The following is an 18321-nucleotide window of genomic DNA, read 5'->3' on the forward strand; positions in this document are numbered from 1 at the left end:
GGGGTTGTGGGGGGAAACCAAGCAGCTGCAGACGACTTCCTGCCACTTCATCCGTGCACCGGCCCCCTGTTTAAAAAAAGTTTGAGGACCCCTGGTCTGGAGCTTCATGGTGATGATAGGGTTGAGTGTTTATGGGTAAGAATCAGGGGGAAGGCCAACAAGGCAGATGTCATGGTGGGAGTCTGTTATAGACCACCCAACAAGGATAAAAAAGCAGAAAAAATACTCTATAAGCAGCTGGGAGAAGTCTCACAATCGCTAGCCCTTGTTCTTGTGGGGAACTTCAACTTGTCATATGTCTGCCGGAAATGCACTACAGCAGAGAAGAAACAGTCTAGAAGGTAGAAGACACCTTCTTTACACAGCTCATCAGTGAGCCAGCCAGGGAAGGCAGCCCACTGGACCTGTTGTTTGTGGACAGAGAAGGACTTGTGGGTTATGTGGTGGTTGAAGGCCATCTTGAGTGTAGCAATCACAAAATGGTAGTTTTAGGTTCTTGGAGAAGTAAGGAAGAGGATCAGTAGAACCACGACCTTGGCCCTCCAGAGCATCGGCTATGACCTGTTTAGGGGCTTGGTTGACAGAGTCCCTTGGGAGGCAGTTCTGAAGGGAAAAGGACTTCAGAAAGGCTGGACATTCTTCAGGAAGGAAATCTTAAAAGTGCTGGAGCAGGCTGTCCCCATGTGCTGAAAGATGAGTGAGTGAGGAAGATATGGGCCTGGCTGAGCAGAGCTTTGGCTGGAAGTCAGGGGAAAAAAGGAGAATTTATGACCTTTTAAGAAGGGTCAGGCATTCAGGAGGGCTGCAAGGATATCATGAAGTTACACAGAGAGAAAATCAGAAGCCCAACTAGAACTTAATCTATCTACTGCTGTAAAAGACCATAAGAAATGTTTCTATAAATACATTAACAGTAAAAGGAGGGCTAAGGAGAATCTCCATACTTTATGGGATGTGGGGGAAAACATAGTGACAAGGGATGAAGAAAAGTCCAAGGTATTTAATGCTTTCTTTGCCTCAAACTTTAATAGTCAGATTGATTATTCTCAGGGTACCCAGCCCCCTGAGCCGGAAGACAGAGATAGGAAGCAGAATGAAGCCTCCATAATCTGAGGGGAAACAGTCAGCAAGCTGCTACACTGGTTAGATACACACAAGTCTATGGGGCTGGCTGGGATCCACCCAAGGATACTGAGGGAGCTGGTGGAAGTGCTCACCAAGCTACTTTCCATCATTTATCATCAGTCCTGGCTAACTGAGGAGGTCCCTGTTGACTGGGAGTTGGCAACTATGATGTCCATCTACCAGAAGGGCCAGAAAGAGGATCTGGGAAACTACAGGCCTGTCAGCCTGACCTCGGTGCCAGGGAAGGTTATAGAGGAGATCTTAAGTGCTGTCACATGGCACGTACAGAACAACCAGGTTATCAGGACAAGGTTTATGAAAGACAGGTCTTGCTTGATGAACCTGATCTCTTTCTGACAAGGTGACATGCTTAGTGGATGAGGGAAGGCTGTGGATGTTGTCTACCTGGACTTTGGTAAATGCTTTCACGTTATTTCCCACAGTATTCTCCTGGAGAAACTGGCTACTCATGTCCTGGATGGGTGTACTCTTTGCTAGGTAAAATACTGACTGGTTCCCTGAGCCCAAAGAGTGGTGAGGAATGGAGTTACATCCTACTGGCAGCTGGTCACAAGTGGTGTTCCCCAAGGCTCAGCATTAGGGCCAGTTCTGTTTAATATCTTTATCAATGATTTGGATGAGGTGATCAAGTGCACCCTGAGTCAGTTTGCAGATGATGCCGAGTTGCGGTGGAGCGTTGACATGCTTGAGGGTAGGAAGGTTCTACAGAGAGATCTGGACAGGCTGAACTGATGGACCAAAGCCAATTGCATGAGGTTCAAGAAGGCTCAGTGCTGGGTCCTGCACATGGGTCACAATGAGCCCACACAGCGCTACGGGCTGGCGGCAGAGTGGCTAGAAAGAACCTGGCATGTTGGTTGACAACAACTGAACACGAGACAGAAGCGTGTTCAGGTGGCCAAGGTAGCCAACAGCATCCTGGTTTATATCAGAAACAGCACAGCCAGCAGGACCAGGACAGTGATCATTTCCCTGTACTCAGCACTGGTGAGGCTGCACCTTGAAACCTGTGTTAGGTTTTGGGCCACTCACTACAAGAAAGACCTTGAGGTGCTGGAGTGTGTCCAGAGACAGGCAACAGGGCTAGGGAAGGGTCTAGAGAACAAGTCTTACGAGACACAGCTGAGGGAACTGGGGTTGTTGAATCTGGAGGAAAAAAGGCTGAGGGGAGACCTTATCATTGTCTACAGCTACCTGAAGGGAGGTTGTAGCAAAGTGAGGGTACATCTCTTCTCCCAAGTAGTAACAAGCAGTAGGAAAAATGTCCTCAAGTTGCACCAAGGATGTTTAGATTGGATAACAGCAAAAATTTCTTCACTGAAGAAGTTGTCAAACATAGGAACAGAGAGCCCAGGGAAGCAGCTGAATCAGCATCCATAAATCATAGAATCACAGAATGGTTTGGATTGGAAGGGACTTGATAGATCATCCAAGTCCCATCCCCCTGCCATGGGCAGGGACACCTTTCACTAGACCAGGTTGCTCAAAGCCACATCCAACCTGGTCTTGTAATAACTACCATCCCTGGAAGTGTTTAACAAATGCATAGATGTTGAACTTCGGGATGTGCTTTAGTGGTGGACTTAGCAGTGCTAGGTTAACAGTTGTAATTGATGATCTTAAAGGTCTATTCCAACCTGAACAATTCTATGATTCTATGACTTGTCTGTTAGAAGAAGGCATACAGGGAAAGGTGTATTTCACTTAAGTGTAGCCATGTGGAAGTTAACTGTCTAGTTGAAGATATTTATTTGGGGTGCCTTTGTAACCTCTTATCAAAACTGGTGTCTGACAGAGTTGGATTCACACTTCATTCACTAGCTAGTGAATTCACATTCACATTCATTAGCTAGTGAATCTACATGGCTACTGTGGAATTGCCACCTAACTTGCTGACAGATCAATCAGGTGACTTGCATCCCTCCCTATATCCCAGCAGGATTGCCCCCTCCTGGTTTTCTTGTCTGTCTTTAAAACTTCTTGGAAGTACTGGGGAGAAGTCCCTGAGAAAAGTGATTCAAGCTGTCTCATGAGAGTTCTCTTGCGATGAAGAGTAAGATGAGTAAAGAGCAAATCCAGGTGGATTTGTGTTGCACAGAGGATGGGTCTGAGTCTCTGTCACTTGCTGTGGCATTGTGCACCTTTGTAGCTCGATAAGGCAATTTCTGATGTGCAGGAGAGTTTAATGCTGCGTACTGTTGCACATTATATCGGGTGTGCTTCTGCTGCTGGAAATGTTTTCCTGAATACCTGTGCAGGTGCCGTTAACTGTGGCAATAACATGCTGCTTGTCATTTACTTGCTTAATTGGCAGCCTAATATCCTGGTCCAGTTAATGCCTATAAGAGGAGGTTTATTAGTAGTACAAAAGCTGTTTAATCCTTATAAACTCCTTCCAGTGAGTTTCATTGGTCTGCCAATATCTTATGGTTGACTGATTCCTTGCTGATTCATGCTTCTGTTTGCCATTGCTGTTTCTCAGCTAAATGTTTCTGGGAACCAGAAAGTTCTTTGCTGAAGTGACAGCCACCAGAATAACAAAAAACCCCTCAGTATTAATTTTAAAAGAGAAAAAAAAATCTGCAGGCAAGATGACTGTTGTTCTAATTATGTATTGTCTCCAAAGCAGCAAGGGGAAAGTCAACCAAAAATTACAAATATAAACATGATGACGTGAGTATTAGCACTGTTTAGTTTTGGTAAGCCACGTCCAGTCTGGAGGGTTGGGTAATATTCTGAGATGTCTGGTTGTAGGGTCATACTCCAATATTTTGAATATTGGGAATATGGAATATTCCCATTTTCTTTATGCTTAGAAGAGGGTTTTTTTTAAGCTTGATGTCAGCTAAAATGCCAAAACTAAGTGGACTAAAGGTGAAACTGCCAACTTGCCTTGATCTTGCAGCAGCACTTGATTCATGTATAAATCTGCTGCATTCATCTTTATGGCAGAATCATGGTCCCAGGGTACCTTGGCAAGCCATCAAGGCTTCTCCTCAGCTAAGAATTAGATCTGCAGTCCTTGGATGTGTATCCCTAGCAATTGCCCATGTATAATGTGAAGAATGTAAAAAGCAGGAAAATAGTTGTGAGTTGCAGTTGTGCGACTGCAACCCCAATTCTCTTATAAGCATGTCTAGTGCTGGCAGGGCCAGGGATGGGAGATGCTGGTGGTGATGGGGTAAGACCCTTGCTAGAATTTTGGACACTTCTATCAGAGCTTCTCCTGTGTCTTTAGTGGCCTAGACAAACCTGTGCCAATCGTGCTCAGGTTGGGGAATAATCTCTGCCAGTTGCTGTTGAGAATAGTACCACAACGAGATACCTCAAATTCTCAGACAAGCTTAGGCAGTCTGTGCATGTGTGGGCAGTAAGGGGACAGGGAGAGGGTTCTTAGGCTAGGATTTATTCTTCCTGACTTTTGAGATCAAAACACAACTTCTAATGTGGAAGTCTTGTAATCCAAATTTGTTCAGGTCATGGAGAAACATCAGCTCCAGAGAATACATCTGACATCCTCTGAAGGAGCTAGATGCTCCTGATTGCCTACAGAAGGAGAGGTGACTTTCCCAGCCTCATTCCAGATGTGAAGTGGTAACACAGTGCAGCTAACCAGAGCATAGTTTCAGCCATGGTATCCATCAGTTTCAAGAGCTGTTGCAGAAATACAAGATGCTGAGGACCGGAGGGTAGATCTTTGTTTTGAAAAAGTGGCTTATGCTCAGGTGTTCTTGATCAATCAGACATGAAAAGACAATGGATGTTCAATGTTTGAACACCGGAAGAGTTAGCTGCATTTCAGCTTTATCTTTCCCTTTGGGTAGTTTGCTGCCATCATCTAAGCAGTTCCTGAAAGCAGAGTGTTCTGTATTTCTGGACTTTACGTTACACAGCCTTCCATTTCAGGGAAACTGGTGATCAGGGCAGTAAGAGGTTAGTCTGGCCAGGTGCCCAAATAATCAAGATCAGTTTAGTGTAATTTGAAAAAAAGTCTATGTGCTGGAAAAAGAGACTGCCTCTGGTGAGGAAGTCAAGGTGGGTGGTTATACCCATCCCAGCTTCACACTGTTACTTCCTATTTTTAGTAAAGGTCTCCAGAGGCCTTACATCTAAAGGGTTTATGCCCACCCATGATATCATTACTACTGTTGATCCGTTCAGTGAGTTCTTTCTTCTCTGACTAGATTGAACAGAAATTAAGATGCAAAATTCTAGTGAAAAAGGGGTTTGAGTTCTCACTTGGATGGTCAGAAGAACTGCTGTACTAAAAGCTCCCCCATTTTGTGAAGGCTTTCATCAGTCTGCAGCAGCCCCAGCTTTGTACTGCCTGCTGGCCTGGGCGCAGAGCAGCTTTTGGAATTACACAGGATTTCTGCACCTTCAGCCTCGATGAAACTTTTGACCACTCAAGTGTACGTGAGTAATCAGTAAACTTATCAGATTTTATGAAGAAGATGATCCTAAAAGTTGAGCCTAAGGCTCATGAGTCTGGTGGATGGTGAAATACTCTGACAGCGTAGGAGCTGGTACCCTGGCTCTTGCCATTGTTCTCCTCTGGCACAGGCTTTGCTCCTCTGTGTCTTTATTCCTCCCACCCTTTCTCTCTCTTTCTCTTTTTACAGCATTTCAGGCAGAGATTGTTTCTTACCATATTTGTGAAGAGCTACACAAATGAAGTCACATTCTGAGAGAGAGCCAGCATATACTACTGTAATTCAAATAAACAGAGAACTGTAAAGGTTGCAAAATGACAGAGTTCAGTGAAAAAATGTGATTCTGTTTTTTTCTTCCAGAAAAGAGGCTCCAGACATTCCCTATAATTTAACTGTGAGTGACAGTAGGAATAAGACGACCACAGTCAATTATGTCCGTGATACTTTATCAAACCTGTATGGCTGGATGGTTCTCCTCTTGGATAAAGAGACTTATGCATTGTCATTTGACAACCCTTTGGTCAGCAAACAGCTCCAGGTAACAAGGGAAATTTTTATATTTTCGAAATTATATCTGGAAGAGATAATCATGCTTTCATCTTTCTGGGCAAGCAGAGAGAGAGAAAAAAAAGAAGTTAAGTGCACTGAGAAAATCTATATATGTATAGGCAGGGTTTAGATATGATGACCTGATCCCTGAATCTCTCAGTGTAAATTTGGAGCAGGAAGATGATTTTGGAAGTCTTACATGAAAGTTCAGTGCAGTGTTTAGGAATCCACAAAATTTTTACTGTCTTAAGACATACTGAAGCATGGTCTTCAGAAGACATTGTTCCTCTGCACCTTTTAAAGATGATGAGGGGAGTTGGTTTTTCACCATCACCTTCTACTTAATTTTACATCTCTCTCCCACATTTCCAATACACATTTTGCAAAAGAATATGTTGCCTGTGAGGAGCACCATCCTCTTTATCCCTTTATACTGCACTCCATGGAGCTCTAATCACAGGCACAGGCGTGTTTATTTTGGTTCCCTCTTCTCCAGTATTCAGTGACGTTTAGCAACTTCATGACTGGGAATTACTTGCTGGTAGAACACAAAGATCTTCCTGCTCATCCTGAGGTTGTGGTGTCCTGTGGGACAAGGACTGGACAGCCACTCCAATCGCTGCCTTCATATGGACATCATAGGAGCTGTGACTGGTATCTTGACAGCGGCCTGAGGAAGCTAACTTATTTGGGTAAGTGCAATATGAGGGATGAAATGTTCAAGAATGGTGGTAGAGCTGATGTCTTTTTAATTTAAACCCCCAGACTACATAAGGCCTCAGACACAAGTCTATCTTTCAATGGTCTTTCAATAAGTGAGAGGTCTTTCAAAAAGATCAATCAAATAGGTAAATGAATTCACATCAGGTCCATCTCCATCTGATCTATCTGATGTTTGATCTATCAACAAAAGGAATGTATCATAAATATTGGGTGATGTGACATCAGTTGCATTTGAATTGGTGTTTTGGAGAGGTAAAGGTATTAAATTCCATTAATGATCGCTGTTGTCAGCTGGTCCCATATCACATGTATCATTAATAAATCATGTGCAATCTATCTAGGCTGAGACCACCGAAGGCAATAGGATTACTGGGTGAGAATTTTTCCTATAATTGTAAACTTCCAAAGACATCATAGACCTTTGCAGTTGTTGTATGTTGGCTTTATACATTATATCATGAAGTATGGTGGTATTTTTTTTAAGAAATTCCAATATTTACTTATATGTATTTAAGTTTCATTTATTCTTTTGAGTCTGGGACATTTTCCACAACCTTCATTCTCAAGTAAATGATTATATAAGGGCCCAAGGTCTATATGGAAAAGGCAAGGTAACTATTGTTGCCATTATTAATAATAGTAGAACCAGGAATTACGAAAATGTTTCAGTGCCTTTGAGAAGCATAGCTTATCCTTTATAACTGTCATATGTGGAAGATGAAATATACATGCTGATTTTCACAGTAACAAAAAAAAAAACCTGATCTAATCTATTAGGTTTAATGAATTTATCTTGATTTGCACTGATGAGATGGCAAGCAAATGGCATTCTCATGTAGGATCCATTTAGGAATTAGTAACTAGAACCATCAGTGGGACAGTGAAGAGGAAAACACAGCTAGAATGAGGGCAGGCAATCCACTGAGTTTAGTCTAACAGCAATGAAAACCATCCAGTGTACATTTGAGGAGAAATGGGGAAGCCCATACCTTGACCTCAGTCTGAGGGTCATGTTGCATTCATATATGGTCCTGTGGCCAACTGGCATTGCACAGCTTGTGTCCATACAGCTTAACATTGTATCTCTCAAAACAGGCTGGATGCACCCAGGCTTCAAATTAGGAAAGAGCCCTGTCCTGTGCAAACTCCCAAACCGTAATGGTCACCATCTGGGAGAGTGCATTCGTCTGGGCCAAAGCTGTGCCAGGAACTTGGTCAGCAATATAGCCATGTAGGTTATTGGGGGCCAACTCTTAGTTTCATGTCCTGAGCCTGTTTAGTTATACTACAGATATAGATTGGCTAGCATAAATCTAGCTGTTGAGTCTAAGCCTCACCCAAGATCAGGCCAGATATCTACTGAAAGAAGAAACATGTTTTTATTATTTCAGTTTACTAACAGTGTAAATTGGTTACTTCCAATATAAAAATCAACTTTTTTTTTGGTTTGGGTATCCTGAATTGCACTTTCATAAATAAGGCAGTATGGTGACACTCAGAATGTGACATTTATATCTTGGCCAACTACTGTTGAAAATAGAGCAGGTGGCAGTCTTGGGAATATTGGGACAAAGAAATCTGTCTGGTATATGTCACTCTTGCACCATAGATACTTTCTTGTCCATCTCTTCATTTCACCTTGATTATTATATTATGAAGAGCTCATTGTTTTCTCTCATTTTAATAGAGAGAGAAACAATCATCCCAAGTATATGAGGGGAAATTTATGAAAACACCTAACATGTATAATTCATGCTGTGAACATTTTCAGAAAGGACTTTTATAGCAGTGAGATCAATAATTCAGTGTCAGGTACCCAATATCTGATGCTGTTGGTAGGGTAAGTCTGAAACAAAGCGAATGGGTTCCTTGCCCTGGTGTGCCGTTTAATTTCTCTCCTAATCTCCGCTGTGCGAGCCGAAAGGGTGAGGATAATTAGCCATCAGAGCAGACTCGTGGCATGTGGTGGACTTTCCATCTCTCAGGGTCCTTAGATGATGCTTGGCTGTCTTTTCAGAGAAATATGCTCCAGCTCTATGAGAAGCTATTAGAAACCTCATGAGGCGAGATTCACGCTCAGTAGGAGGTCAGAGAAGGCTGCCACAATAGTCCCTTCTGGCCCTAAAAACCCACTGGTCCACCCACCAACCTGGAGAGGACAATGTTTGAAGGTCTGGCCTTCAGAACATGTTCCTGCCTAACTCTGCAGGCTGTTTCTTTATTTTTTATTTACATTTAAGTATGTGAAATAATTAGCTAACTAATTAATCCCGTTTACAAGCTTTGTCAGATTCTTCAGCTGTCAGTCATGCCCAAGCCCGGGGCCGGCGTTGAGTCTCAGCTCCCTCCTTCATCTGACTTGGTCTCCATGGCTACAGGCTGCATCTGCTGACACCCCACTCTCTATTTACTGCTTAATTAAGAATTTCACGCTAAGCTCTTATCTGCTGCTAAGAACAAGAACACACTGTTAAGAAACTCCAAATTTAGGCTGCTGCACAAGGAAAGCCTTTCTTGTTGTCCTGACTGCGTGGAGCCTCTTTAACTACCCTCTTGGCAACTGCGCTGCCACCCTTCAATCAAAAATCATTAAATGGGGCAGAGATAATGAGCATGTAGCATATCAAAAGGAGGATGTTTGCTCGGGCTAAGGAGGAAAAGCTGTAAGGGCCTATAAGCAGCCGCCACTTCAAAGGGAGAAGGGGCTGATAAAGAGTCATTTGTTCCTGTTTGACTTATGTAAAAGGTCTGGTATGTCGGAGTCCCGTCTCGCAGACGCGGGTCCCCCCTCTCGATGCTCGTGTGTCAGCAGTCAGGCAGCTGGGCGCAAACAGCATCAGCCCAAGCATATAATCACTGGACTCCACACCAACAATGGGCACTTGTAGGGGGTGGCGGAGGGAGGGCTGGGGGACAATGGGAAGACAATTATTGCAGCTGCTCGGGAGGGCCATAATTCTTCCTGCAGAAAGTAGCTGGCTCTTGCAGGGCGGAGGGGAGAGCTTGAGCGTATTAGTCATCCTCTGACTTTTGGAAGCACTTTGCCGTGCCGGTGGGGTTTCGACAGCTGCTGGTGTACCACCTCTTTCCAATAATTGTACATTCTGGCAGGGGTCAACTTACTTTTGACCTTCTGCTTTTGTGCCCGTCAGAAAGCCTTTGAGGGCACACTATAGGGAAGTGGCAGGGGTGCATTACATCCAAAATTAACATCAGTAAATACGTATCAGATGCCAGCTCATTCACAAGCAGACTTCTGAGTTCACACAGCCTTTTGCTCAGGCCTGCACGGGGGAGAAAAGGGGGGAGAAAGGGAGGGAAACCCCATGATTGAGAAGATATTGTTATTCAAATGAAGCAGGCAGCTGAATGAAGCCACCTTGGCCAGCCGTTTGCATTGGGCTCGAGCTTTCTCCATGCCCCCTTCCATCCAAGATTTTCTGGCATCTTACGACTGTTTGTTTATCTTTGGGGGAGAAAAAAAGGTCGGTCTAACACAAAAGGCAAGAAAATATACCGTATGGAGGGGATTAAAGGAGTTAAGTTGCCTTGATGCTTTGCATGCTCACAGTTTTGTAAATTAGGCCGGGGCATGGCACAATGCAGGGGATGTTGAATGGAAAGAATTGTAAAGGAGAATGTTTCTGCTATGTGGGCTACCTGTGCAATGATCCTGTTGAAAAAGGTACTCACTGCTAAATGCATACATGAAACCCTGTTAACCAGTCCCTGAGTCCCTTTGAAAATAATCTTTTCAGACCTTTTTAAAGGAATCGGCACTGAAGGACCAATAACCCCACATCCCTGCTGGCTGCTGGGTGAAAGGGAGACAAGAAAGCTTGAGGCATCCCATGTCAGTCATTTCTACATCAGCTTTGCTTTGACATTATTCAGTCTTCCGAGCATCATCCTGATTTTCTCTGGGGCACCCCATGTCTTGACATAAACGTTCCTCAGGTGTCACTGATGGGCCCTGAACTTGCTGTGTGGCTCTCTGAAACACTGATGGGCTGTGGCACAGCCACGTTTTGGGAGAGTGCACCTAACATGACAAGATCGTGCTGAATCAAAAAAACTTTTGTAACAAAGGATGTGGAAAGAAGTGTCACACTGGGACATCTGGGATTTTTTTTTTGGAAGAAATATCCTGTGTAAATTACAATAATAATATTATGAGCTTTTTAAGTCAGTTACAAATACGAACATATGGTGCCACAGCATGTACTGCTCCTTGGTTAAGGTCTCTGGGCCATACCAGAATTGGCTAAAACCCAGGGAGATATTTCATTTTTGTTCACTTTTGAAAAGTTAAAGCAATTTTATTTTAGAATGAAACAAAGTCTTGGCTTGCTTCAGCTCCAGATTTCTCTTGGCTTTTTTCTGAAGTGCTAGACACAAACATTATTGAAAACATCATTGAAAGGATTATCAAACTTTTTATTTATCCCAAATACATTTTTCAGTAGACACAACTTTTATGGAGACAGGTCATCCTGCTGACTTTGCTCAAGCTACTCATGTGTGAGTTGTTAAGAGGGCCTGAGGCTCAACCTCATATTACTGCTGTGTCAGAAGCAGGTTTACAGTTTCCATAGTTCTTCAGAAAAATAATTTGATTACACTTATTGTCTTTTCTCAGTCCCTCAAGAATGATCTCATTTCCATTACACTCTGTGGGTTTCTGTAATTGCTTTGTATAAAAGAAAACACAGGCCCTTAAGAATGTTTGTTTCTAATATTAAAATACAGAAATAATTTCTGCAGCCTTATTGCTCAGAGGTAAAGGAGAATCCTAGGTGAAAGACCTAAAGAATGGAATTAATTTGCTGCAGAGGGCTGGTTGTACAGGCATGAGTCTTTTCTTCCAGCTAGATAAAACTCACCCTATATCAGTTGTTTCAGAAGGTCAGTTAACCAGATGTGGGCTGCTCAGTGACCTCCATGGAATGAAATGTCAGTTCTTAGCAAAGAGGTGCCCTTTGTAATGGACACAAAGACAAGAATCAACCTCCTAGATGAGCTCCTGTCCTTCTGGCATGGCAGCAGAGAGACTAGAGAATGTAACAGCTACAGAAATAAGATGAAGAAATATCCTTATACTCCTGTCAGGGATGGTCTTTAACTACATGATAGCTGCAGGAGGAATTTCATGCCTTCACCTCTGCTTCTACAAATATTAATCTGCTGTAAGCAAGAATCTGTGTCCATTAGCCCAAATCCTTTTTTTTTTTTTTTTTTTTTTAACATCTCACTGCAGTGTCCCCACAATACTGTGTGTCTGGGTACCTCCTGTAACAGATCCTGGTAGAGGATGACAAAACATCCTAGCTCAGGTTCTCCAGTTTCTAGAGGTGTGTCTTATTGTGTTGTTGATTGTGCTGTCTAAAAGTTTTGATTTCCCTGTGATGTATGTTAGCCCAATTGATGTTAAATAGCATGGAGTTGCTTGTTATTTGTAAGTCAGGCTATTGGAACCATTTATCCTAGTTTCAGCCTTTCCTAATATCCACAGGCAAAATTCCCTGTCACTGCAAAGCTGATAAAAGACTAAGTTGCTCCTCCTTACTGTTCACTCAAGGAGCTCTGAACCAGATGAAAGTTACCAGGAGTATTGTCAAGAAGGCCTATATTTATGATTTGCAGCCCAAATATCCAGGAAGGGCTGTAATAAGACAGAAAATAGATGAGCCTTAGAAAGGTTTTAAACAACTAAACCCTGGAGCCTTGTAACTACATTTTGAGAAGAGTCACCTCTAATTCAGTGTTTACTAATGATGTCCTTCATCTGTATTGCCTGCATCTCTTCCTGTCCTGCACAGAAACAACGATAACATACTCAGCAGCAAAACAAAATAACCAAAAGGACTATGTCACTGTAGTCTTGATTATTCCCCTGTATCTCTCCTGTTTTGATCAGTTTTTAGGACTATTTGTGTGAAATGGCAACAAAATGCTGATTCACAACCATTGCACTTTACATGCCATTGACACAAATAACTGTACATGTACAAGTTGCAGAGCTGTGGAGAATTCAGCCCTGATTCCTGCACTCATGTAGAGGGTATAAATGACTTATAGTGGTCTGAATTGTCATGCTCTGTGGTTGGGTGACCCTTCAAATATGAGAAACTTTTATCCTTGCCCTGACTCTGGACATGACTGTACTGAGTTAAGTCTTAATGGTTCCTTTCTTTACTGTATAAGGGAACTGAACCCCTTTATGAGGTCTATATAGCATATCGATCAAGTTTGATGTCCCTTTAGGATTTAATTAGAACAGCTTTTCTCTGAACAATGCAAACATGCTTAGTTAGACAATTGCACTGTGGTGTTTGCAAAATTAAGCAAAAAAACCCCAACAAACCTGACAAAATATATTTATTGAAAAGAGTAGTGTCAAGGCTTGGTTCTCTCGCTTTTCCTAAGACTGATGAAACTGACTCCTGATTTTCCCTGCTGTAAGGGAGAAGGAAGGCCACCATAACCATAAAGGTACCCATAGAAGAGTATTGTCTAAAAGCCACGTGAACTCTGTGTCAAAGACTTTAAATTAGCATCTTCCTGTCATTCTTGCTCCTCAGAGTTTTATCTTGTGGCCACTCAAAGACGTGAAGCTGTTTAGCTGGAGCTCTATGGGATGATTTGGGACAGTTTGTCTTGACTGATAAATGGATCAGACCATAGGTACCATTAAAAGAAGGTGTCACAGAAGAACAGGGCTGAAGCACCTGATTACTAATTAATCAGACATGAGGAAAACCTCATGGAATCAGTTTCTATTTAATTATGGAAGCCTCATTTGGCATAGGAGCATATGCTGCTAACTCAATTGAGTGCTTTCAACTGACATCAAATAGTAATTATCAGAAAGAATCAAGTTTTTTGATTATTCATACTAATTTATTGAACACTTAAAATTAATGAACCTCAGTTATTTTAAATTTGCTCAGTTGCACTGGGAGAAACGGAGGGAGGTAGGGAAGGACGGTTTTCACAATTTAAAAGTACAGAGACTTGTTTAAAGATAAAATAAGTAAATTACAATATGGCAAGAAATCCCATCGGTGGGTTGATATACACATAGGAAAGTTCCTGGCATGTTCTGGAACTGAGGAAAGTTCTGACAATAGCTTCATTTATACAATTCTTCTACCCTCAAAAAAATCTTCTAATGACATTATAGGGTCACTGTAAGGGGCTGGGCAATGCACAGGATTTATCTGTTTGTCAGAGTGTTTAACCTATGGTTGTTCCAGTCTGGTGACTGAAAGGAAGTGCCTTTATATGCTACTGGAGGTGAAGAGGAGGTAGCCTTTTAGCTGCAGCTGAAACAGTTTTCTCCTGCTCCTTTTAGTTTGATTTGCATTATCCTAGCCCTTCTCCTGCTGACAATATATTGGCACAAAGGTTACAACTGTGATAATTGCTTCTGACCTCTTTTCACATTAGAGAACACAGGGTCCCTGTCTTCAGTCTATAAAGTCTGACTAATTAAAGCATCTCTTTCAGATACCAGATTTGGGGAGGGAAAAAAAAATCAAAACCAAACTACAAAACAAAAGCTGTAATTTGTGGTTTGAGCCAGTTAATACATTATGCATTCAATGGTGTGATATCATTTGTGTTAGTGGAACTGCTGTGGATTTATAGTAGGTTAAATGAGATTTGTGTTCCAGCCTAGAATTTCTGATTGTTGAATGTTTTCTTTTAGCTGTTTCTAATGAGTTGTCTTGAGACCCTTCATATCTGTAAATTAAAACGTGTTTGTTTAATACTTTCTCAAAGTACAAAAAAGACAAAAATGCTTAAACTCCATGTATAGTTGCTGTTCAAAAAAATATGTTTGTTAGAGATGTAAAATGTTGTTAGACATTCATGTGTAGCAATTGATTCGCTATGATCTTTTTGGTGTTAATTTGCAAGGCCTTCATTTAAGTCCCTAAAATTCTCTGTCTTCAGTCACAGGAGCTGACTTAATTCAGGTCACACTGAAAGAGAAGGAAAGCTCGGCTTCACCTACCCCAGGTGTGTGACAGTCTATGTCTGAAAGGCTTGGTCTGGGAGTCACAGCATTTCTCTTTTACTACTTTTTCAGAAATGAATTGCTATTTTTCACTTCAATATTTTATACATCTATCAACCCAAAAGGGATTCTTGGCATTCGTTTAAGCATTTCATTGAGCCATATCTACCATTGCTCAAGATAAATGTGTGATTCCACAGTATAAAAGACTATAAACATTTGCTAAGAAATACCATAGCAGATCAGAAAGGTCATGGAGAATGTAAGACTACAGTGTATTTTAGTGCTCCATGGTGAACTTAGTGTAATAGTCTGACATTACTGCACAGTTACATGTCAAGTCAGTCTGAAAAATACACCAAAGATGGGGACACCTCCGAAGTCTGGTCTTAGTTGCATAGCTGCCCTGCTGTGTATTAACAACAACAACCATTTATGTGGCAATAGGGTTTAGAGACCTTTTTGAAGAACGTTTCTGCCTGAACAAACAAGTAATGCAAAGACAGACTCAGCCTTAAGAATCTCCACCTGGGTTTAATTTCTCTGTGTTTCCCTGTGCTGGCAACAGAGGGGTTTTCTACTCCACAGCATTACCGAGCTGGGTCTAGCCCCCCATGCTTAGGCATGAGCTTGCTCTTGTGTTGTCCATACTTAATGAAGCCCCCTTCAAGAACTACAACAAAAGCTAGAATTTCCTTTAGAGTGGTAGGACAGAAATAGGTGCTTGTAGAGGCCTCCAGAGGGAGGCCCTGCCTGCATTCGTGTAGGTCGTACAAATCTTAATCTATAGGATTTCCCTTTGCAGGCTTTTCTTCTTCTCTTGATGGCAGAACAAACTTAGGGAATTAATTTATGAAGACTGCTTTGTTAGCTGTCTAAAATACAAATGCAAACTAAGCACCTACATTTTGTGAACTTAATTTCTTCCTGACGCTAAGGCTCAGAAGTTTCATTTTGTGTTGAGCTGAAAAATAAATCTTTGGGGAATGAGCAGGAGTTGCCATGTGTCTCAGCCAAGCTGCTTTTCCATGACAGGTCTCAATTACGCCTGCAGTGGGAAGACTCCTGCTTTTCTGAAGGCTAACAAGCTTGTAAGGGCTGATCACTCATTTTTTAAAAATCTTTCATATTTTGGGAAACTATGGAAATTCCCATACTTTGGGAATTCAATCTGCTTTCTAGAACGCTGGGGAGAAAAAAAATGCATGAGAAGAGCTGGCACTTTCTGGTGGCGTTAGTTATCATTTTGGTCAGCTGGTTTCGCCACCAAGCACAGGTGACTGGCTTTTATTTCCATTTGTTCATCTTAATTTTGTGTTCAAAGTGTTCAGAGCTTTGGATGGCATAAATAAAAATAATGAAGCAGTTGCTTGTGAAGCATATTTACAAGGCGTAACATACGCTAAGTATGACAAACATCAAGATTTGCTTTGCTTTTGATGGGTTCCAAAGAATTTGAATCTGTTTTTTTCAGTTATCTCCCTGCCCTTTAACTCTGAAAACATGGTCTTGGGAGAGATCTGTTTTCCCATTAGGCAGCTTCCTTTAAGCGTGGAAGATAACAAAGAGCAGTTAGTGTTGCTTAATCAGGGACAAAAAGAGGATGTTAATGTCACAGATGCTTGACTATCAAAGAAATGGTAATTCTTCCAGCTACTGAAAATGATAATTCTGTCTTTGTATGTCCTGTTTTGTAGTTCCTTCTGATGCTCTCTTGAAATGGTCACACCCGGAGACATGGAATGATGTGGATAAAGGCTGGGGTGGATTCAACTGCAGCGTCCCAGGCCCTGGGGAAGACGTCATCATCTTACCTAGTAAGTAAGGAAAGAAAGGTGTTTAATTTCTGTAGGAGTGCCGGGGTCTGTCTACATTAGGATATGCATCTATGTTGCAACATGGGATCCTTGGCACTGGTGTCCATTCTAGTGTGTGCAGGACACCACATTTGTTCCTCATCACATTGAAATCTCAGCTGCAGTACAAAAGTGTGATTTTTGGAAGAGAAAAAACCATTCTTTTCCATTTACACACACAAAAAAACACAGACACTTACTCATACTGATATTTAAGCTTAAGTATATGCAGGGACTTTATTTCAGGAGCAGAGAATTTGCAAGACCCAGCATCACAGCTCACAAAGAGGTCATCTCTTGATCCACCTCTCTGCGTTTTATGTGGGGAGCATGTTTTACACTTCCACAATTGTACCACCTTCCACATTCCTGTCACGGTTCCCACTGTCAATGACAATCTCTCAAGCCATTTGCCGTGGATGCCTCCGAGATGTTTTAGCCTACGCCTGTATTTCAACATCAGACTTGAGTTACATTTAAATCCCAGCTCAGCTTACAACCTCTTGGCACGAGCAACCTTCTGAATTCTAGCAAATATATTAGGCTACTCGCAATGAAATCTGGTGGAAAAAACTTGGGAGAACCATTTTATATAACAGCTGACCCTGCCCTGATCAGGAAGTTGGACTAGATGAGGTGCTAAGGTCCCTTCCAGACATAATTATTGTATGGCCCTATGAATACTGAGTGCTATGTATCTGACATACTCTAGGACTTGGTGTTGGCTCCTTCTCATTTGTTTGAAACCAGGTAAGTGTCTCTATCTATCACAGCTCCAGTTCTGAAAAAGGGGATACCACTGCTCCATGTCTCTTCCTCTTTCATGAGTTTTTTGGCTTATGAAGTCTTTGTGGAATGAAGTTTCTGTTGCTTAGTATGGCATTTGGGCATGGAGCCTCAGCCATGGTTAGAGCTTCTCTGTCCTGTGTCATTGCATCTTTATATAAATATATATATATATATGTATAAAAAATCAGGTTAAATTAAAAATACGTTTAACCTTCAAAGAATATTTAATTTAACCTTCAGTTTTCTGATAAATGTGAAAAAAAATCTATATTGTTTGAAGCAATGCTTTTCTTCACTTCTTTTGGGGAACTTGCATATAGCTGAAGATTTGCATTTTCTCATTAGATCACTCTTTCCTGTCAAACAAGCACAATGTGGATTTTTTTTTTCAATTCCCCCATCTTTCTAGCTGTAATGCATAAATGTGGTTAAGTGTTAGTAAGTTCAGAGGCCAGAGAAGGCACAGAAATGTCCCTTCAAGGGTCTGCTTTGCTCCTGTAGGTCCTGTGTCCTATGTACATCTAACGTAACAGTAAGCACATAGGTTTAGGCATCTTAACCTCTTCCTTGGCGTTACAGTTAGTAGAGATAGAAGGGTTGCTGAGCTGGCCGAATGTAGGTATCTAATGTGAACTGAATTGCTCTTCACCGATGGTATTATGTGGACTCCAGGACTCAAGTCACTTCATTATAGGAAAATACGTAGTGTTGATTGAAGCACTCCAGGAGCATCCTGCCTAGCCCGGTGAAACCCTAGATGGTCACAGGTGGCCCAATGTCATATTTGCCTGTCCTGTGTGAG

The 18321-nt window shown here is 41.9% G+C and overlaps 1 protein-coding gene across 4 annotated transcripts in view; it reads left to right on the plus strand.

Annotated features, from left to right (window-relative positions):
- PKHD1 (PKHD1 ciliary IPT domain containing fibrocystin/polyductin) overlaps positions 1-18321 on the plus strand; it is a 281171-nt gene that overhangs the window by 155713 nt on the left and 107137 nt on the right. For all 4 annotated transcript variants that reach the window (XM_027808650.2, XM_027808649.2, XM_027808651.2 and 1 more), the window contains 4 exons: positions 5940-6117; positions 6625-6820; positions 14811-14876; positions 16572-16691. In XM_027808650.2, coding sequence (XP_027664451.2) covers positions 5940-6117; positions 6625-6820; positions 14811-14876; positions 16572-16691 — 560 coding nt within the window. The remainder of the gene's footprint in view (positions 1-5939; positions 6118-6624; positions 6821-14810; positions 14877-16571; positions 16692-18321) is intronic.

Source organism: Falco cherrug, chromosome 6, assembly GCF_023634085.1.
Source record: "Falco cherrug isolate bFalChe1 chromosome 6, bFalChe1.pri, whole genome shotgun sequence".
NCBI classification, from domain to species: Eukaryota; Metazoa; Chordata; class Aves; order Falconiformes; family Falconidae; genus Falco; species Falco cherrug.